The sequence below is a fragment of the Chenopodium album genome, chromosome 14, assembly GCF_948465745.1.
Source record: "Chenopodium album chromosome 14, dcCheAlbu1.1, whole genome shotgun sequence".
NCBI lineage: Eukaryota > Viridiplantae > Streptophyta > Magnoliopsida > Caryophyllales > Amaranthaceae > Chenopodium > Chenopodium album.
The window spans coordinates 38,163,515-38,187,217 of NC_137847.1; the positions used below are offsets into that span (position 1 = coordinate 38,163,515).

A 23,703-nucleotide genomic window follows, 5' to 3' on the forward strand; every position below is an offset into this window, starting at 1 on the left:
ATCTTTCCATTTAAAGCATGTATTTTTTTAATAATGTTACACTTATACAATTTATTTAAGGAAAAGTACACTTTAATAATCCCAACTTTTGATTATTATGCAATGATCCCAACTTTCATATGCGTTTTCTTTCTTTAATCCCAAACGGTCAATAAAAGTCAACAACCCATTATTCTAGGTTACCCCAACACGTGTCAACACGTGATTGGTTTATAAATTAAAAAAAAAAATAAAAAAAAGAAACAAAAAAGAAAAAAAATTAAAAAAATCCAAAGTAACCAGCCACCACGCCCACCAGCCACCAACGGTGGCCCTTCTCCTCGGCATACTCCCGAACCACCACCTCTCAGTCCCTAGCCACCGATTTTCGCCGCCCAACCACTATAACAATGAAAATCAGCCCCTCCACCCCAAATTCATCTCGAAAAACGACGCCCCCTCCCTCCCACACCACCGAAACCGACCGTTCCTCCCTTCCTTAAACTCAAAACCGAACTTCTCCCTTCTCTAAACCCAGAACACTGACCTTCTCCCTTCCCACATAGTCGAAATCGGCGCCCCCTCAATTCCCACACCACCGAAACTAACCTTTTCCCTTCCCTTAACCTAGAAACCGACCTTCTTCATTCCCCATCTTCAAATCCGTCCAAAGCTCCCAAGTCCCAACGTTGTTTACGATTTCAGGGCTATGTTAATTGGGGTGGAGGTATCGAAAGTTGGTGGTGGGTGCCGGAAAACGAAAATCAGAGTCGAAAATAAGGCTGGGTGGGGAGGTCGTTGCCACCGGCGGTGGTCACGGCAAGCTTGGGCTTTGATTTTTTTTTTTAAAATTTTCTTTTTTAAAAAAAAACTTTTTAATTTTTTATGAACCAATAAACAAGTGACACGTGTTTTTTTTAAAAAAAAATTCTTTTTTAAACAAAACTTATTAATTTTTTATAAACCAATAAACAAGTGACACGTGGCAATTATATTTCTTTAACAAAAAATTAACCCTTTCTCTAGGTTACCGGTAAATGGGATTGAAGAAAGAAAACGCATATGGAAGTTGGGATCATTGCAGAATAATCGAAAGTTGGGATTATTTAAAGTAATTTGGGCAAAGTTGGGATTATTAAAGTGTATTTTTCCATTATTTAATTCCTTCTATCTTTCCTTTTTTTTTTTATGAAGAGTTGTCCTTTTTTGTAATATTGATGCTTTTTGTTATCAATTCACAACCACACTTTTTTTTGTTTCTCTCTCTTTTCATTAATTTCTAACCACCTTTTCTCTTTCTCTCTCTTTTCGTTAATTTCTAACCCACATGCACCATTGTACTTTCAATCATGTAATTTAAGGAATCTTCAATTTCCTTAATTCCCGTGAAAAAACTCAAACGGGCACGTAATTAAGGAACGGAGGGAGTGCAAGCTTAGTCGAGCAAAGGCTACACATAACCCATGTTTGTGGGACCAGCATACACTGCAACATGGCATCCTATGATAGGTAAATATTTTGGAGCCTAAAAAAATATTTTTAAACATTTCATTCAAAATTCAAACAAAATTTCCAAATCAAATTTCAAAACTGATTTTTTCAAGGTATAATCAATGCACCCACATTCCCAACTATCCACCCCCATGCTCTCTCCTTTCTTTTTTTTTTTTTTTTTTTTTTGCTGATTTTTATCGGTCCAGTTTTTCTCTCTTCTCTCTTTGTTATTGCTCTTCTTATTCTTCATGTTCTTGATATCAATTATTGTGTCAGATTTTTTCTATAATTAAATTTTTTTTTATGTAATTTTGTTCATGTTTCACGAATAATTCTCCTCTTATTATTCTTGGCTTAAAACTTTTGCTTTTCGATTTTTAGAGATTTGATTCTTTTTTTCCTCTTTTCTCTCTCTCTCTCTCTCTCTTCTAATGTTTTTAATGTTCTTGTATATTTTGTGTAAAAATTTGTTCTTCATCTTTTGCTAGAAAAGTTATTTGTTTTTTCAAAAATTCATATGAATATACAATGTTTTGTTATACAATAATTTTTTAATTATTTGTTATTTATCGTTGCAGTGTGCAAATATAGGTTGGGTTCAAGTACGTAGGTTCATTGAACCCACTGAAATTTTGAAAAAGAAATTAAATTTTTTAAAAAAAAAAATTAAAAAATGGGTTAAATAAAATAATTTCGCAATATATAACATTATGTTAGCGTGCAGCCCAATGGTAATTTTTGGTGCCCGTCCTAATATTCCCTTATAAGGAAGTCCGGGGTTCGAACCCTCTTAACCCCTTTTTTTTTATAATTTTCTTTTTAAAGAGGGGACTAAGATATTGTTAATGCCATGATATTTGTTACATTAACTAAGGAGCAATTGCAAAATTGGTTTACTTGCTTATACGACTAGCATTGATTCTTCTGGAGGCGACTTAGCATTGATACTTACTTAAGCGTGGAAGGAGTGTTTTCATAAATGACTTATGTACAAAAATAAGTTGCGGAATAGTATGAGCGATCAACTATTGAATGATAGTTTAGTCACTTTTCTTGAGAGAGACTTATTTGCTAGATTTAGTGATGATAATGTATTGATACGCTTCCAAAGTTTGAAAATTCAACGAATGCTTTTGCAGGTTTTTTTTTCCCATTTTTCTAAGTGTAATCCCTTTGTAATTCGAAATCTAAACTTATGTATTGAATCTTTAATTAATGTATTTTCATTCCTTTCTTTTTACGATTCCAAACCCACTGTTCGGAAATCCTGGATACGCCAATCATTGTGTTACAAATTTGGTTTGTGAAAATTTTTTTTCTTATTTTAATTTGTATGAATCTTATGTTCAAAGCTGGAAAAAAGAGATTTTTTTTTTCAAATTATACATATATAAGCTTCGTTGTATTGGAGACAAATTATGTTATATTTTCATCCCAGCCATATAGTTTTTTAATCAAATCGTACTATATAATGTGAATTAAAATGTCGTTATTTCCAATTCCAGATTTTGTTTTTTGAAGAACAATTTCCTAGCTTTTAAACATCAACGTAAAAAATTTCTTCATGTTAGATTATTGACTAGTAACAGATGTTAGATAAACATTGAATTATGCTCAATGACAATGCATTAAACTCTTTGAATTATGACGCTAGCATATTAATAAGAAAATTGATATTCAGTTTTAGCATCAAACATAAAGCTTTCCTATCCATGAAACATTTGGAGTCAATTAAAAAAAAAAAATTAAAAAAAAAAACAGGTATCTTAAAAATAAATCGAAGTGTAACAATTGTAAGTTTCTAATTTATTTAGTAACAACAGTTATTTAAATAGTATTCGTTAACTAGATGACACTAACAACAATTATTTAATTAGTATTCAAAACTTATAGTTTTAAATAATAGTGGTGTATAATATATTAAAATATAAAGTATAAAGAAATTAACATGGTGAATATCCTACAAATTTGGTTATTTATGCAACAATTGTAAGTTTTAAAACATGTTTAATAGTATTAATATTAAGGAGCATAATTTCACTTATTACAAAATAACAATTGATCGAGTGGTACTATTTGTCCTTATAATAATCAATTATATAGTATAAATATTATGGATCATAATCTTACTTTTTGATAAAACATGTTATAGAGTTTTAGTTGTTAAATATCTCAATATAAGGAGCATAATTTCCTTTTTAAAAAACAATTGATCGAGAGTTTCTATATTATTTATATTACAAGATTAATAAATGATGTGCGTTATAATAATTAGTTATGTAATATTAATATTAAAATTAAGTAAAGAAAACATAATTAATAATGCTAGTTAGAAATCTCCTTACAAGATGTAAACAAAGTTTAGAAAATTTTAAGTATTATTAGTACTATTTTTTGTTGAGGCAAATATTGTTCTTTGTCAGCAAGTTAATACTCTATCTTGTTCTAGAGTATTAGGGTTTGCCCTTTGTGTTATTGGTTTTAAAAGATTGATAACCTTGCTACTGTAACAAAAACAAATAATAAAGAAGCTTCCCTAAGAAATCAAACAAGTTAAATTGCTTAAAGAAACAAGTAGATAAACATGTCACAAAAGATGCAAATGCTCTTTATTGATTTAAGGATTAAGTCAAGTCTACAATTGCACAAGTTGAAGGAAAGGTACCTCGATGATCATACAATTGGAAAAGACGATCGATCTTCAATACATGCTAAGGAAAACTAAACTATCGTTTGGCTCCTAAGCCAAGGGAAACTAAGAAAGCTAAGAAAAAAACTTAAAGCTATGAAATGAAATGCTTGTTGTTAATTGATTTGCTAATGTCCTTCATTCGGTTCCCTTTTACTTTTATTTATAGATAATTTAGAGTGGTTATTGCTGACTCTAGTAACTGTTGTGCAATTACTCTTTTTGGCGCCAACTTCATTTAAATCAAATTGCCTTGTTTTGCCTCCAAAGCGGTCCTTTCTTCTTCTTGGGCCTTTTGATTAAACCCAACCCACTTCCCTTTGTTGCTATCGTTTAACCCAAAGGCCCTTAATATAATTCTAGGGTTCATTCCCTTGATCAACGAGTCAAAGTCAAGAAAAGTTAGAATTTTAAATTTTAGGTGTAACAGTTTAAAAACTTTTACTTATTTTGCATTTTAATAGTGGATTGTTAAACACTTCCATAAAAAATGATCACCATCGCCAACATTTGGTGTGAATGGATAAGTATGCCCTTATATTTCACCACCCCTTATCCTCCCTGGCGACCCACCACCCCTACCAACCGATGACGACCACTACATCCCCCTCAATGATGACCCACCACCTTCCCTCCCCCGCAGGAAGGTGGTGGTTTTTTAATTTCTGGAAACTGTGGTAACCAGATGCCAAAACCGATTATGGTAATCGGTTTTGGCCTCCGGTTACTAGGCACGTTAACCGGTTTTGGCCTTCGGTTACCGTGGTAGTCGGTTGCTGGTCACGGTACCGGAGCCCAAAACCGGTTATCGCAGTGGCCGAAAATTGAAAAAAAAAACGGTTTTTTCACCATATATTCCTGAGTTTTTTTGTTTATTTACCATTTACCCATGAAAATTTTTAAATTCACCATTATAATATATATATACTGACACTCGCTAAATTGTTTTAGCGGCGAAGGGGGTTGTTGTTGGGGTTCTGCTGGTGGCCGGAATTGGGAGGGGTTTTGGCTGGTTTTTTTTTTCTTGTTTTTATTTTTTTAACCACTCAGTTTGTGACACATGTCACTTTAACAAAAATAAAACAAAAAAATCCATTCAACTGGTAACCGGTATTTGGGATTGAAGAAAAAGAATAACCCCCAAAGTTCAGATTATTCCAAAGTTGAGATTATTCTAGCAAAATCCATTAAAGTTGGGATTATTTTTTCTAATTTTTGGGGTAATGATTAAAAACGTTGCCCCAATAATGGGGGAATCTCCCCATTTATAGGGTCCTAGAAGTTTGTGCCCTTATCCTAGGGTTTGGTGACCTAGGGACATGGGCTACGCCGTTTTGCGACGGCCTCGGGAATTGGCCTTTGAAGGCCGCCATTTCCCTAATGGGGTATCAGCTTGCCAAGTGTCGTACCCTGGTTAGTCCATTTGGAACCCATCTAAGGGTGACACGTGTCAAGCTCTGAGAGGTCCACGTGGCAGGGCAAAAATACCCAAAACAATATATATTTTGTGTATGATATGATCTAATTACAAAAATTATTTTTTGTGTGATTTAATGTGTAAAAAAACCGTGCATCACACGGGCTTTCATCTAGTGTTATCTATTTTAAACCCCACTATTTGATTTTAACCCTTCACTAATTCATTTAATCCCCCCCCCCCCCAAATTTAATTTAAACTGGGTTGTTGTAGCAAAAAATGAGTATTTCAAGAGTTACTCCTTACTTTTTAAATGTTTATGTTTGCATAATATCATTTATGTAAAATACTTTATCAAGATTTAATGTTTATATACTACATGATTAATAATTGTATTACCTTCTAATTAACCGTTATCAAATGTTAATACTAAGAAGCATAATTTCACTTTTATAAAAAAATTTCCCTATTGATCATGAGTTAATATTATTAATCCTCCGTTTAAAAATAATTTTCTCACTTTGAATCTTTTGTGTAAAATTAATATTAAGGAACGAGACCATACTAGTAACGCTAACAAAAATGTAGAAATATATATAATAAAACGAAGAGTAGTTAGAAATCTACTTACAAGATATAACAAAGATATTATTACGTAGTCGATAACTATTTTATGAATGTAATTAAACACAAAGGCGAATAAAACTGTATCAGTAAGCTTCGGACCAAATGTTTAATTATATCCCTACAATATTTTTTTTAATGAACCATTGATCCAATATTTTATTGTATCCCTTTAACATGTTATTTTTACATTCCGCTGCTTTATTTAAAGTTATATTTATTTATATAACAAAACGATGTTTACTGGTATCAGAGTAAAAAAATTAAGGTAGAATACAAAACTATAGTAAGGTTAAAATTAACCAAGTATATAATATTTTCGAAAATATATCGATACTAGATTAGTGTTCATGCGATGCACAGTAGTAATAATTTTTTTTCCATAATTAATTTATGATATAATATAAAAATGAGGCAATTCGTGTGGAGTAAACCAATGCAATACATATAAGAAAGATGAAATAATAAGGCAAAAATTATTAAAACTACAATTGAGGAAAAAAAATATATTATTGTTGATTAGTTGTGTTGAAAATATTTTAAAATAGTATACTTTATATTACATTAATGATGCATGTTATTCCCAATAAAACTATACAATGTAGTTGTTGTATGGCTTTTTATTAAAGAAATAATTTAGTTCAAAAAAAAAAATATTGCAATGTACTTCCAAAAAATAAGCTAAGTAGAATAATTTTAAAAAAAATATATAAAAAAAAAATAAATTAAAGCTGACGTCATATATTGTATTGGCGGGAAATTTTTTAATGATAGTTTGACATATGTCCAAAATGATCAATGTAAGCATTACATGTTTTAGTAATAGTTTATACGAAGTAGATTTTTTGAAGGAAAAAAAAGGTTATAATTGGTAAAATTGTTTTAGAAAACTAACTTAATTATTATTGGTTCATAAGATTTCAAATTAACACTATGAATAGAATTTGTTTTTTTCCCCCACTATTGTACAACTATATAAATAATGGTAATGTAAATGTTAATATGTATTTTTGGCTCCGTTATTTTATACTCTCCACAATATTTTAACCTTCTAAATTATAGCTTATTTTTCCTTAATGAAAAGGTCTCAAAATCTTGTGTAACTATATTCTAAGTAAATAGAACACGAAATAAAAAGGAATACAATTATTATAAAGATAATATATAAGATTAGGAATAATATTATTATGATTGTATTATACAAATATTCCAAAAATAAAAGATTTTTGTTAAAAAAAGGAACGAGAGTTTTGAAGGGAAAAAACAACACCAGGAAATGACACTTGTCATTCATGGTGTCACGATCCAAATATTTTGGCTCGGGTCGTGTGACGCACACTCGTCAAATGGGCAACGAGGGTGCAAGCCAAGAGTCTTGAGTGTTACGAGGTTAGTAGCAACACAATCAAAAGGGCGTCTCTGGGAATCACTCTTGTCTATTGGGGAGAAGGGTGAGAGAGGGTCGATCGGGACTTGTGAGGACCAATCAAGTCAAAGTGCTCACAAGTGGGTCCGACGACAAGTGTATCTTTTGGAGGGTCTCTAGGGGGGGGGTGGCTCTTTGAGAACTACAAGCACTAGTATTAAGAGCTTAAACAACAACAAGATTCAAAGCAGGTAGGAGCCTTTTGAGTTCATTGATCACTCGCTCCTTAAAGAACTTTAAATAGAGTTTGCAAAGGAAATCTAGTGAACAGTAACACAATAATTCTACTTAAAGCCTAAAAAAATAAGGAAAAGCCTAGAAAGCTATACATAAGCAAAATACAAGTAAAAAAGATGAAGAATATATAAGAAAGGAGGTGGATTCTAACACCTGGTGTCTGTTTTAGTATTATGTTATTGATGAATGTCTTTAGAAAGAGCATTATCAATTAATTTCATTAGCGTTTTTATAATAATTTTTTGTTTGTAATTTATTTATTTTTTTTTTTTTTTTTTTTTGTTTTCTGATTTATAATTTAAGAAACATTACCAAATGAGATATTATTCAATTTTAAAACATCACTTCATTATTGACTCTGATGAGGACATCATTATTTCTAGTAAAAAATTCTATTAATTAGTATTATGATATAATAGTTTAGTAACACAATAGTGAGATTAATATGCATTAAAATGCAGTTTGGCGCCTTAGCTTATTCTCCTGCTCAAACCTTACATTTAGGGCGCATAAATCCAATTACTCCCCCCCCCCACACACACACAATTTTCCCTATTTTTTTCAGTGAGATTAATATGCATTAAAATGCAGTTTGGCGCCTAACCTTATTCTCTCGCCATTGAGGCGCATAAACCCATTTACTCCCCCCCACCCCCCCAGTTTACCCTCTTTTTTTGGGGGCTTGTAGTGAAGTGACAGCTACCCATTGAAAGTGTACGTTGACCCCATATACACTGGATTTATGTGTAGCATTTCTCAGTTAAGTTACGGTTTGGCATTGCCCTTAACTATTGTTAGACATGGGCTATCATAACATGACACATTATTAAGTGTATTCTTTAGTGGCTGAAGCCGAACCTTTATTATTATTATTATTATTGGAAAAGTATAATGAGACACAACATAACACGACTTGACAAATCACACTAAACAAGTGAAGTGAAAATTGGCTTTTGTGCATACGCATGACAAGACACATTATGGTGGCATGTGAGCTTTAGTTTGTGTTTGGTTGGCCCTTTTGAAATGTTCAACAAGTAGCTAATAGACTTGACAAATCACACTAGAACAAGTGAAGAACAGATCGATTCACTTCCATCAAGTCAGGTCTGATTCAAATAACTGGTCCGACCTGAAATCTGTACAGCCCTTACAAAAGGAGTAACTCAACCCAATCTTGATCCAGTATATTAATGACCCGAACACGAAATAAGCCAAACACGAAATAACCCGAACCTGAGTTGCCCAATCAATACGGTTGGAAATCCAATCGTGAAAACGAAGCAACATCCTTGTTTTCCAAAAAATCGAAAACTACAAATTCGAAAAAGGCAAAAACCCAGAAATTACAGAAGAACTACTCAACAACCCTGCAACTAAGAGAGAGAAAGAATCAACAACAATGGCGGAAGAAGAGGAAAAGAGGAAGACGGTTTGGGCAGAATCTCTAGGATGGCTGACAGAATCCACAATTATGCCGAAGAAGCACAAAGCCATTGAAGGTGTTGGTGCTTCTTCCATCTTTGAACTCAAAGCTGAACTCTACAAATCCCAGGAAGATGCCAAGAAATCCAAGGAACTTTCTGGTGCTGATGTTGAATATCACCGCGCCAAGAAGAAGATTACAGCTAATAACGCGTTTTCTCGCAAAAATTCCGGGGTTGATGCGCGGGCTCATCAGTAATTCTCTCTCCTCTTTCTGGGTTTTGCTTATTCATTGGTTTTATGCACTTTATGTTATGTTTTGATTGCTTAATTTTGGGGTTTGTATGATTGATTTGCTTAGAAATGATTGGGTTTTTTTTCATTAAATTATCTAAATGCATAAAAATTGCATTTTGTTTGGTTTTGTGTTATGCTGATTGAAGGATTGATACCATTGTGATATTTAGGATGCAAATGTTAGGTTAGATTGAGTGAAAGTGAACTATATAATTGTTTGAGCAAAGTTATTAGATGGAAACGAGTGATTGAAATTAGGGTTTGGGAGTAAGGATATGAAACCTGGTAAGAATTTGATGAATTGGGTTGTAATGTGAGTTCGTTGGGGAAGAGATGCTGTATAGCCACTTGAAATGTTTAGGGAGACTTTGATCCAACAAGTATTGTGCTTTTGAGTAAGTTAGATTGGTAGTGCTTAATTCTTCAAGATGATGTGGTTCTAGATTGATTATTTAGCGGTTCGTGTGTGGTAAAGATATATTTTTTTTTTTTAAAAAAAAGTAGTACATAAAGAAGACTGATCGCTGCTGAGATAATACATATTGAGAACTCCCATTGAGATTTTTCTTTGATTTAGAAGAGTTATATTGGATTTTTGGCTAGGTATTATTCTAGAGTAAATTGAATTAGGGCTTATGACAGGTGAAATTACTGTTTTGGTTTTTTGAGCTGACATTGTCCTGGAGGTTCCTTTTGTAGTTAAAATTTATTTGATATTGTCAAAGAAGTTGGATTGAGAGGGGTGAAAGAGCTTTCTCTTTGTTAACAAGGAGCAACAGGTCTTGGTATTTTAAAAACTGTAAGTCTGTAGCTGGCTTTGAGCATGAAAGTCACTGAACTAGCTTCCTTTGAAATTAATTTTCTTACAAATGTATGGCTGATTAAGAAAGTTCTCCTACCCAACCCAGGACATGAGCATTTTTAGGCTTTGGGGACTTGGGGTTAATATTGGATTTGATGTTTTGTGTGAAAATGAAAGCTCTTCTGAATAATGGCCATTTGGCTTCCTAAACTTTTTGCTGCTACTTGAATTTTGCACTTATTATGTCACAGTTTGCTATATCTGCCTTTAATTTTAGCTAGCTTACATAATTCCATATTACATCATAGGGACAAGCTTGCGCTCAAGGCTGTTATTGATGGTTCTGCTAGCTATGCAGCATTGGAGAAAAAGGCTGCGTTGTATGAAAAACTTGCCAGGGGAGAACTTTCAGATGAGGAAGATAAAGAGAAGTACTGTGTTGATTTTTTCCGCAAGGGTCAAGAGGAAGAGGGACATCAGGAATTGCAAGCTAATGATTCTTCTTCTAGTAAAGTATCTGCAAAGACTGATGAATATGATGATTTCTTACCTTTCAATTCTAAGCCCATGGGTTTGGGGCGTAGCGCTGGAATGGTTGACATTGATGAACACAAACGTTTTGTCAGGCAAGTCCCTATATCAGAGTGTATATACTTTGTTTTAGCTTTATGAAATTACTCTTCTTCGGTTTCATGCATTAGAACAATTGCTTGTAGGAAGTGATGTTGTTTTCTCTTAGCTGATTTGAAGGAATTTCATTTCTTCTTGTCATTGATATGAAGATAAGCTAGAAAATCAGATTTAATCTACACTTTTTCTTTGTGTGTGTTTAGGTACAGTCAATTTTCACATATTCCAAGTAAAGTTATTTTCACAATTATCATGGATAGGAAAGGAATTAACAAGTTAACTATTGGTGTAATCAAACTAAGAAACTGGCAAACATATTAGGACATCCTCAAAAGGAATTTTCAAATACAACTATGAGCAACTAAGTTGGTTTGGCTTTATTTCCATTTATTTATGGGATAGATGATTGCTGGGCAGCACAGAGCCCCTTGTCTCCCATGATAAGTTATTGCACATTTTTGTACTCATATATTGGAAATCCAAGTGATGTTTGATTGTATGGTATGTAGAGTATTAGAAGTTTGTAAGAAGAGTTGAGACAACATCAAGTTTGAAGCTTTAAATGCAAAGCTTTAGCCTTGTGGAACTCCTTATAGAAAATTCTTTGATGTAAGTAATCTGTATTCTGTATAGCTGATGTGAGAAAGAAAACAAAGAAAAAACGACAATCAAGTACACACATTGATCTTGAGGAAAACTGACTACCGAGATTAGGCTAGGTTTAGAACTAGAGAATTTATATACTTCCTCTGTTTTCTTTTATGTGCAATGTACAATTTTTCATACATACCAAGGAAAAGGAGAGAGAAAGTAAAAGGGGCAAGTTGTACACTCAATTCATTATTTTAATAACCCACTCACTTAATCAATCATATCCCTGTTAAAAACTGCACCACCCTATCTACATATCTACCACCACCTCCTGCCAATGGAAAATACCAGACCAGTTTCCGGCAAGAATAGTGTTTTCTGGATCTGAATATCATTTAGAGGAATCCAATCGAAGAATGGACCCTAATTTAGAGACTTTCTTGCAATGGCTTCTCATTGCATAAGCAACTGACATCATTTGCTCTCTCCTCCTGCTTACTATAAATCAATTTTGTTTTGCTGTTTCAATGATTTTTCCTCTTCCTTAATTTAAGGATTGTAACCTTGTAGATATAGAAGAGTGGTGGTGGTGATTAAATTTGTAGATCTGGTGGTGGCAATGGCAGTGTTAATGACGATGGTGAGGGTAAATGGTGGTGATGGAATGAAGGTGTTGCCAATTCCAATGAGGGTGTTGGCGGTTTTTGTGAGGTGGACAAGGTGGTTTGGGTGAGGGTGGGTGGTCGATTGGGTGAGGGTGGGTTCAGTGAGGGTGATAGTGGCTAGAGTGGTGGTGGTGGTGGTGGATCAGACCATAGGTCCATAGCAGTGGGAATGGAGAAGGACAGGGGTTGAGGAGAGAGAGTTTATGAAATGTAGGCAGTGTAATTAAAAAGATTAGGGGACTGGGGTAGTCATAAAATTAGGCTGGTTAAATAAGGGCAGTATTGTAATTTCAAGTAAAAAAAAAATCCATTTTGGGATGAGTTGCAAGTATTGTGACATTTCCATTTATCGGAAGTGTTGCACATAAAAGAAAACGGAGGAATTAAATATTAAGAGTAATCCCACAATAGAAACAAATTAGGCCCGACTAATAAGCCCCAATAGAAAATCGAGGGGAATCATTTTATGAAAGATGAATAAAACACTTGCAACCCCTTGCTAGAGAGCCAGATATATATATATATATATATCATTTTTTTCATTTAGATTCTTGAGAAACTCATTGTTGTTAGACACGCATGACATTAAGTACATGAGGCAATTCATTCCATATGGTTGCAGTATAGCCTACAGCCTACTGCGTACATTTTCTGTGCAGAGATATGGAAAAACTATAATTAGCACATAATTGTAATCTACTATGTGGAGCTTCTTTCTGTGGAATTGTGGATACATCACTTGTGAGGACAAGCATTTTATCATATAGATTTGGAAAAACACTGTTGGTTTGTTTATCATCCTTTTTTGTGTTAAATTATAGTAGGGTTATTATTTAGTGTCGCTCCTCTGCAATCATGAACCTGTTCCCTATATCTGAGAAGCTGAGACTACTACTCTGAGCCCTCACCTCTCCATTTCACCTGTGAGGACAAGCATTTTATCATATAGATATGGAAAAACACTGTTGGTTTGTTTATCATCCTTTTTTGTGTTAAATTATAGTAGGGTTATTATTTAGTGTCGCTCCTCTGCAATCATGGACCTGTTCCCTATATCTGAGAGGCTGAGACTACTACTCTGAGCCTCACCTCTCCATTTCACCTGTAATTAAACTGACTTTCTCGTAAGGTGTTTTATTTGTACTGTGCTTGCAATCTGATTGGACTACAAAATTATGAATTTGATAATCCTGCACATAATCAATAACTAGAAATTCTGAATAAGAAAAGTTCTGGAGCAGAAGAGTTGGTTAGATGCATCTAGGAAGGGCTTGCACAACCTACATTCCTGCTAACATGATAGAAATTCAGCGTCTAGACACATAATCTTGCAATTGCAAATTTCAGTGGATCACAAGCTTGAACTTTTAAATAATTAATTGCCTAGTAACTCAGAGCTGCAAAATGAGCAAGCAGGTTAATGACTAACCCTCATGAATGGTTGGGCTAAATTACGAAAAACTTGGATAAACAGTTTTAGATGCAACTACTCCATGATGTTATGATGTTGAATTTCCTTTTCTTTTGTGGTTGCTTTTATAATTATATGTATAACATATGGATTTCTTATTTTCTACCTTTTTTTCCAATTGATACTTGTAGGGAAGTTCATGAAGAGGTGAATCAAGCCAGAGTAAATACTTCTGAACTGAAGTTACGCCGGCAAGAACAAGCAGCAGCTCGTCGAGAAAAGCTTCGACAGGCTTATATTCGGAAGCAACTAGAGAAGGTGAAGTCTACGACAACAACAAAACAAGAGCAAACCTAACCAACTAATGCAGCTGTTGAATTGCTTTTCATATTAGCTGGTCTGGTAACTCACTTAAATGTTGCTACTGTGGGTATCAAGAACCTTGAGCAGCTTGCCAAAATTTGTGCGAAACAGCTGAAAAATCTGGTGCTGGCTTTACACTGCCATTGACTTTTAAGTAGAGCCATGGTTTAGGACAGCATGTCAATCGAGGCACAGACATCACTTTCAGAAGCCTTGAAGCCCAGTAGTCAAGACCCAAGAATCCAAGATTCATGCATCTGAAATGATGCATTACAGTTAACCTAACTGTGGTACTGAAAGAAATTTGGAAATATGAAGTCACCTTGCCTACAATCCATATGATACTTTGTGAGTTTGTGAGCTATGTTTGTAGATTTACCCTCATTTATCATTGAATATCATTATGCAAACTCTTAAGACAGCATATAAAAGCTTCTGTTGTTAGCTAACAGGCTTTAAACTTTGTTTTCGTTATCCAAGCTGAGTTGAAAAGAACATACACTCATTCATATAATGATCCAATATGGTTCTACTCTGCTCCACAGGGACAGGTATGACAGGCGCTGAAGTTGCAAGTTTCGACGGCCAGTGTGTGATGGCTAATGCAGGTCTCATACTTTTTGGTGAATATAATTTGTTTAGGCAATAAAAATCAGTGCGAGAACACCTTCCTTATGTGAAAACAAATTCGCAAGTCCTATGTTCTTTAAATTAAGTGTTCTGAATTATGATTTATTGTCGAGAAAACTATTGCAAATTAAAGCTTCAAGCGAATTCATTTACTATTTTCTTAAAATTACAGGAAGTATGCTTTTACAAATATACATTGGGTTCGAATAACAACACAACAACTTACAAATAATTAATGACAATATTTTTACATGTTAGTAATATATGATTTGAGCTCGTCTAAGCCCTTACCACACGTTATAAATTGCAGCTACGACTAGCATATACAAGTACTTCATAATAATATACAGAGTAATGTTTAATACAGTATGATTCTTTGTGTTTGAAAGTTCTTCCTGCTTTGACTTTTTTATAAGAAATATACTGTCCAACAGGAATAACTTTTTAGAGACGAAGCATGCATGGTTAAAAGTAAAATCACAAGCCATATGTGAATGGCACTCCAGAGGCAGGAATCCACTTATCCCCTGCCAAAAATCTCCCAACAGTAAACCTTCCAGCCTCAATCGGACTACTAATGACATGGTACCCGGGCCACTTGACTCGGCCGCGGGTACCGGCTCCGGCACCATAGTTCATATACTCCCCATAGTAGAGAGTTTTTAACGCAAAGTCCCCATTCCACGGGGCCCACCCGGCTTCATCCACCATTCCATCAATGTTACACTTCATAACCACAGTTCTTGAGTACATCTTCCAAGGCCTCCCTAGGAAGGTCTGAAATGAACCTTGGACAACCTTAAGGTCCGGAGCAGCCTCGATGATCGAGTCGTGGATCACGATCCCCGTGTTCTCATTAGGGTCGGATCTTCCTTGGGCTGTAACTGTGTTCATTTGGTTGATCATAGGTCTCCTTGCATAGATATTGCAGTTTTGGATGACTGCAGCCGCGTTACCAAATATAAAATCGACTGTACCGTAGATGTCACACTCTTTGTAGAATTGACGCTTGGAGTGGACGTAGAGGGTGTCTTGGTACCCTTTGAAGCTACAACGGTAAAAAATCGAGAAATCGGATCCGGATCGAAGGGCAACTGCTTGGTGCTTTTGTGGTCCGGCTGTGTTTTCAAATGTAATGCCTTTTGCTATGAAGCCATTCCCTAAAATACCTGCATGATATTTACAATAATAAGTAATCTATCTAGCAAGGAATATTTAAAATATACTTCAAAATCTGTAATCATCTAAATTTTTTATCGTCTATCTTACCACAAACCCACAAAATTCATGAATATTGTTTGGTAAGGTAGAAGCTTATTAAGTAGCATTTACTCGTAATAATATAGGTAACGTTTGGATAGCTTTAGTCAAACGTTAAATATAATAGCGCTTCAAAAGTGTCAGATAACGTTTTTCAAATTGTTAACATAGTTTTTTACAAACATGTAAAACTTATTATTGTATTTTATCATTCCAAATTCCAATCAATAATCACTTGTGCTAATGTATTCACGCTACTTTAACATCTACTCTTTGCTAGCAGTTAAAAGGTAACTGATATCGTTAGATTTGTCGAACATGACCTTCTTTTAGGAACTTTGAGTTATTAAGGATTATAATAATCTAATAAAACATGAAAATTTAACTTACCTTTACTTATATAAACTTAGTTGAATTTGACTAAATTTTTAATTTGTAAATTAGTTGTTATTTGAATTTGGATAATCTTTATATTTGTTGAACTTAACTTATTATAACTTATTGTTCTGGAATTTATCTCATATGAATTAGTGGTATTCATCGGAACTTAATTTTCATGAATTGAATTATAAGCGAAATAAAATAGCAAAGTCTTAGTGTTTTAATTATTACTAATGGATGGAAGAAGTAAACAAATATTAACTATTTTTCGTAAGGTAACACAACTTCTTATCAACTAGCTAGGTTGAATAATCTTTCAAGAAAATAAGGATCAAGTTTTACAAGAAATAGCTAAAATAAGATTAGACATAATGACATTATTGTATGGAGTAACTCTTTTTCATGTGAAAAAGCAATAACGAGTACCAGCAAGCCTAGTCACTACATGAGTGCATGGGTATCTTCATGTAGCAACTATAGCTTTTAAACAATTGAGTAAACTAAAGTAACCTTACCATATGAGGATGTACTTGGAAAAATTCAAACAATAGACAATTCACCACTAGTCAATTTAATGTAATTACTCCTTTCCATTCTTTTTGTTCTTCTCGTTTGGAATCTTAGTATTACTTTTAAGTTAAGATAATCTTCTAAATTACTCTTAATATATAAAACACAATAAAGTTATGTTAGTTTTATTTTATTTGCCTATGAAAGTAATTTATTATTATTTAACTGTTATATTTATTTATATTATGGTCAAAGTAATATTGACAAACATGTAATATCATAAAGGAAAGAACATTAAGATAAGAGGGAGTATGAAACAGACGTGATAATTATTTCTTATTGTCTAGATTTTTTGAGTCAATTGTTTTTTAATTTTTTTGCTTAGACATAGATAAACACATTTAATGCAAGCCTTATCCTACAAACATCACGTAACATGAATTAGAGACATGCTCAATAGTCAATAGTAAAATACAATAATACAAATAAAAACTTAAAAAACTTCTTAATTTTTTTTTTTTTTTTTTAATTGGTAATTCATATGGATTTTTGATGTGATATACTGTACGTTGAATATGCATCATATATTCTAGGAATAATTACTTATTATTAGACGGCTTATTTATAACTAAATTATTGGAATTATTTATATTGCTATTATTTTCTAGGAATTCATAATGATGTAAAATAACTCACCAAAAGTTGCTGATCTAAAGGTGGTGGAACCATCAAAGACATTCTTGTTGCCCGTCACAATTGTGGCATCAATTCCATCTCCTATTAACATCAAATTCTTCATCTTCTTTGTAATCACAACATTTTCTTTGTAAACACCAGCTTTTACGTGTATAATAAATCTCTCTATTCCATTTCTTAGGTGCTTTGTAGCAACTATAGCTTCACTTATAGTCTTATAATTCCCGGTACCATCCTTAGCCACCACTAAGTCCACTTTCATAGTTGAAATGGACGTGTGAATAAGCTTATGATCGCGCTTGGTCATCCATGATGGGATTCCATGGGCTAATAATCGTCGATGACCACCACTCCCAATAACACCACTCGTACGTTTTAATGTGTAGGGCTTGAATGGTATAGTTGAGAGGGCTCCGTTTATTGCAAGTGCATTAGTAAGCAATAGGGAAAAATTCGTCGATGTGAAAGTGTACATCTTTGAATTTATGGGCACGTTGAGATCAATGAACCCATCTTTGCATGTCTCTTGGTTGGTACTAGCTGCACTCAAATATGTTTGGATGTCATCTTTTGTTATAGAATAATCATGACTTCTCGAGGCTAAGATTGTGTGGTTCATCTCATGTATTGTATCCTCGTATAGCTCTAGACAATCCTCCCAAGCAACCTTGGCTAGCTTGTCAAATGAATTAAAGTCCATCGACGAGATCAATCCATGGACCATTAGGGCATGATCAAGGGTTATCTTGAGAGAACTATCGCGAACTGCTAATAAGGTAGACTCTTGCAATGTTGGTGGAACATTTGATATGATAAGTGAGTTGCATATTTGAGGGTATGGAGTTTTGTCACATAAGTTTATTTGTGCATGTAGCTTATTAGGAAGACATTGGATTGAAGAAAGTAAGAAGAGAAATACTAAAACAAATAGCTTTTCCATGAGGGTAACACTAGTATATGCCTATATGGTCAAGAAAATCTAGCTAGTTTATAGGGTGTGCAAATAATTTCATGTACACCTTTTGGTTTCTCAACTTTGGAAATAAATGTTTGCATTTATAGAAAGTTGATTTTGTTTTTATGTGGTTAGAAATTAAATATGTCAAGGGATTTGTGTAGTTTGGGAAAATGGTTATCCATGTGAATTAAGAAAGCGAACTAGGTATAGCATTGTAATATAGTTTATGATGATGTGTACCTTAGTGGAAGGATCATGTGATAATTTATGTTCGATTTCAAATAATGAATTTGTTATCAATTTTTAATTGCATATGGGTGAATATAACCCGACAATCCAAATAAGAAATTAGCTTATGATATGTTCTCTTCACTTGAATTATTATTTGTTGTTATGATTTTAATTATTTGAAGTTAGTCCTTTCTACTCTGATTTGACATAATAATCATGTCAGTCTTGACCTAAGAAGCGATAAAATAGAAATAGGAGCAAGTAGTTGAGTTGGGCCAGCTTTTGGTTTAAAAATGCTTATATTGGACTGTCCAAAGCATGTAATTATATTTTTCGAAACTTCAAGCCTAATATTTCTACTTTTCCAAGGATAATTTTTGGGCTAGGCTATGTTAGTCATGATTAAGTCAATCTATCTTTATGGATGCATTTGACTACATTTTACTAAATCGTTATCACGTACATGGGGTTGAATTTGTATTAGATACATATCAATTTGTATTTTCAAAAACATTGTCAAATGAAGATAAGATGATCTAATTGGCAGTAACCTTACAAGTATAGGCGGAGAAAAGGAATAATTCCGCCTCAGGAACCCTTTGTGAAATTTGAGTATGTGACCTCTCATTCACAAAGCCGAACTATTATGGTAGACCAAAGACTATATTTTTCCGTAAGTAGTATCAACTTAATTTTGGACAAATATCTCATGCATTAAGATACTCCAATAATTGCTAAAATTATACTCCATTTTTTGAGTTTTAAAGGAAGCATATCATTTTAAACTTAGTCACATCATGAAAAAATTTAAAATGAAACAAAATAAATAAAAACTCCAAACGGCATCATAAATGCAATCTTCAGTTATGGAGGGGACAAGTGGAGAACCACTATATGAAATTTCGTAAATCTAAAGTAATAGGCTCACAATTCACAAAATGTTCATTTTCTCTATAATCCCTTTTATTGAAGATTGAAGAATACAAAATTAGGTGCCAAATGGTTTGACCAATATTTTTACATTTACCTTTTTATGCTTAACTTTTAGCAATACATACAGGCTCTATTTTCAAGCATTAACCTATAAAAGGTGTTATTTCATTAGATTCTTTCATCCTATCTAACATAGTAGGGATATAAACAAGTCGAGATGAGCATAATATAACCTTATTTGTGTTTATATTCATTTAATTTCGTCGAGTCCGAGCATTTATTTGAGCTCAAAAATTTGTTCAAGTTTTACACTTTTATGTTTATTTAACATTTGAAATTTTTTAAAAGATAAACTATAAAAATTCCTAATTATAAAGTCTATCTACAATTTTATTTGACAAGAAATTTGATTCAAATTATATATATCAATTGTGAATCAATAATCAATGTCAGTTATTAATTGATTGAAGGTTGTGCTTTTCTTATAAATATACAATTGGTTCATGTTCAAACTCATTCATCATTGAATAAGTTTCAAACTTTCAAATTTTGTTTAAGCTCTATTCGTATGTATATTAAATAAACAAAAACAAACATAAACAATCGGCTTTTAAACCTAATAAAGTGATATGTTAAAATAATGAGTTTATATATTAAAAATAAAAAATAAAAATAAAAAGCCTCTTGAAATGGGAAGGAAAGGAACGGTAAGTTGGTAACCCTTTAACTTCACACACAATGGCAGAGCTACCCTTTTGCATGGTGGGTCACATGATCCAGCAAAAAAGAAATAGAGGTTTTAAATATAAAACATTACATGAAATGACCATAAGTGTTCATCAGTCTAGTGGTTAAGGCCTCACACCACTTTATAGAGGTCATGAGATCAATACCCACTATGTTTTATTTATTAACTTCATCCCTCAATCTTACCTTCGTAGTTCTCATTGGGTAACTTGTTAACATCATCATTCTAAATCTTTTTGGTAATTTTATTGGTGGTTTGTCATTATCCGTCACAAATCCTCCTTCTCTCCCACGAAACATTTAATACTTTTAAGGAAAATTTGAATTTTAGTACCTCAAAAATGAGGCTAATTGAATTTTAGTACCCATCTAAATTTTTTTTTAAATTAGTACCTCCAAAATGACAAAACTATAGGTTTCAGTACCTCCGTTACTATTCTGTCAGATTTGCCGTTTGTGGGCCCCAGCTACCAAACTTCCCTCCCTTTATTCTTTCTCTCTCTTCGATTCTCATTCAATTCCCTCCATTTTACTCTCTTTCTCTCTCCTTGCCCTGTTCCTCCATAATCAAATGCTCAACCACATGCAATAACTCCATTGCCCAAATTCAACCACAATTTCCTTCTCTCTCCACTGTCAATTGCTAGGCTTTTATTTTTTTTTTTTTTTGGATTTTCATTGTACCTCTGCATTTGACTCAAAGGCGTCTTCTTCTGACTCGAAGCACACATCAGCAAGCTTCTGGGAAAGGTGAAGGTTGGAGTCGTCATCTCCATTGACAAAAGGGGGAGATTCTTCTGACAACGAACAGGTATGATTCCCCCAACTTTTTGTACTTTCCATTAATGGTTTGTTGCGCAATTTTGATGAAATTTGTGGGTATTTTTGGAAAAAAATTAAGTAAACCCTAGATTACTGTGTTTGGATTTAAGTATCAATTTAATTGAAATTGATTTATAATTGAATTTTACAGATGCATGTGTTAGGGTATTTGTGTTGTTGTAGTTACTGTGTTGTTGCTTTATGGTAATTGGTGTAGGGTGTGTCTTTATGCATATTACACTTGTTGTTATTATTGTTTGTGATATAGATAATTGGTTAATTAGATTGTTTATTGCTTAATTTGTAGAATCTCAAATGGATGAGCTTGATAACACTGTTGACATTAAAATAAGACTTTTTGGGGGTTTTGTGTTTAAGAAAAGAAAGAGAAAGGGTAGTGAGTATCAAGTGTATGAGGCTGGTTTTGTGTATTGGAGGTTAGCTGTGCCTCTTTCCTTTATTAGAGTGGGCTACTTGAGATGGTTATGTGCTGAAGGGTTTAGGGAAAAGGGGTGGGTTGTCCCTTACAATTATGTCTTGTGGTACAAAGAGAAGGGACAAACATGGATGAATGGGAAAAGGAAATTAGAGGATGATGAGGGTGTGAGGGGTTTTCTAGAGGCTAAACACAAAGATGGGTACTTGGAATTGTTTGTCACTGTTAGTGAGCAAAACCCACCTGACCAAACAGATCCAGCTCAGAATGCAAGCCCAAGTCAAAATCCAACCATAAGCCCACCCAAACAAACTGAAAATCTGCCTAATGTCAGCCCACCTCAGTCTACAGTTACTGGAAAAAGAAGAAAACCCCAGGTTCAAGAAAAAAGCCCTGGTAAACACACTCCCAAAAAAGCATCAACTTCATTAGTTTTGAGGAGGAGCCCTAGGTGGCAACAGTCCAACCCAGTAACAGAAACTTGTAGTGCATTTAGTGAGCCATTAGTGAGGAGGAGTCCTAGGTTTTCCTCATGAAGTAAATTGAGGGTGGGAAATGATAAAGGGAAAGGGAAGGGTAAGGCACAAAAGAAGCTGTTCATTGATGATGAGGAGAGTGATTCAGGTTCTTCCAGTGAGGATTTAAGTGACATAGACATAGATTGGAATCCAGGTGAGGAGGAAGAGGGTTATTCTGAAGATGAGGGATTGGGTGAGGGCACTGCTAACATCCTAGGTGAGGTGGAAAAGACTTTGGCATTGGTTTAGCCTGGTGTTCAGGGCAGGGGAGTAAGCAGAAGTTGGATCAACTGGTGAAAGATCTAGGGCAGGGTGAAGTACAGCTTCAGGAAGAAGAAACTGATGATGATGAGCTGAGAAGTGAGCATGGTTCTGATGAGGACATAGATGAAAGTCCTTGGTTTAGGGAGGATACAGATTTCAAGAAACCTATTGTGTTGGTGAAAAATCAGAAGTTCACTAACATTTTGGTGCTTAGGAAAGCACTAAGAACTCATGCAATTGAAAATAGATATGAGTTCTATTTTCTACACAACAACAAAGAGAAGCTAACCACTTTCTGCAGGAAGAGATGTGGTTGTGAATGGGATTCAAAGAGGAGTAAGCTTCCTATTTGTAAGTGCAGTGAGGAAGTGAGGAGGTGCAAGTATAAGGTCATTGCAAGGCCTTTGTTCAAGAGTAGTGCTTGGAAAATCCAAGATCTGAACTTGGAACACAATTGTATGAGGAGCAACATGAATGCCAATGTTACAGCAGAGTACTTGGCTGAGAGATATGTGGAAGAGTGGAGAAGCAACCCTAGTTGGAAGATAAACAGCTTTAGGGATAGGGTTTTGAGTGACTTGGGCATCAAGATTGGGTACTACAAGGCATGGTTAGCCAGGGCTAGGGCTAAATTCATCATATATGGCTCTGCTTCTGAACAGTATGCCAGAGTATGGGATTATGGGAAGGCAGTGCAGAAATATAGCCCAGGGACTGTAGTGAATGTGGTGGTTGATGGATTGGATAGGCCAGAGCCACCACTATTCTTGAGGATGTATGTGTGCCTTTCCCCACTGGTAAGGGGTTTCTTGAAAGGCTGTAGGCCTTTAATAGGGGTGGATGGATGCCATTTGAAGGGCTCCTACCCTGGTCAGATTTTGGTGGCAGTGGGAAAGGATGGGAACAACAGCATCTACCCCTTTGTATGGGCTACTGTAGAGGTGGAGAACAAAGAAACTTGGTGCTGGTTCTTGGAGTGTTTGAAGCAAAGTTTGGATGACTTGGCAATAGGAGGTGGCTTCACTTACATGTCAGATAGGCAGAAGGTTAGTGAACTATCAATTCAGTTACATTTTGTGGCATTTATTTTGAGTGACTGTGTTTTATTTGTTTACCACATATACTTGTCATTTTTGTGTTTTTAGGGCCTTGTTGAGGCATTTGAGGAGGTGGTGCCCTTTGCTGAGAAGAGGTTTTGTGTGAGGCACATATGGGAAAACTTCAAATTACAGTTCACAGGGTCCACATTCAAAGAGTTGTTTTGGAA

The 23,703-nt window shown here is 34.2% G+C and overlaps 2 protein-coding genes across 2 annotated transcripts; one reads left to right on the plus strand and one right to left on the minus strand.

Annotated features, from left to right (window-relative positions):
- The first annotated feature begins 9,182 nt into the window (after positions 1–9,182).
- Positions 9,183–14,562, plus strand: LOC145580222 (uncharacterized protein At4g18257-like). Its single transcript, XM_081637631.1, has 3 exons — positions 9,183–9,546; positions 10,699–11,016; positions 13,879–14,562. Exons 1-3 carry the CDS (start codon positions 9,269–9,271, stop codon positions 14,042–14,044), a joined length of 762 nt encoding a protein of 253 aa, XP_081493757.1. The 5' UTR covers positions 9,183–9,268; the 3' UTR covers positions 14,045–14,562.
- Positions 14,563–14,872: 310 nt separating this feature from the next.
- On the minus strand, positions 14,873–18,531 carry LOC145580221 (pectinesterase-like). Its single transcript, XM_081637629.1, has 2 exons — positions 17,528–18,531; positions 14,873–15,849 (listed from the first exon to the last, which is right to left on the minus strand). The coding sequence occupies exons 1-2, from the start codon at positions 18,465–18,467 to the stop codon at positions 15,158–15,160; spliced, it is 1,632 nt and encodes a 543-aa protein (XP_081493755.1). The 5' UTR covers positions 18,468–18,531; the 3' UTR covers positions 14,873–15,157.
- Positions 18,532–23,703: the final 5,172 nt, after the last annotated feature.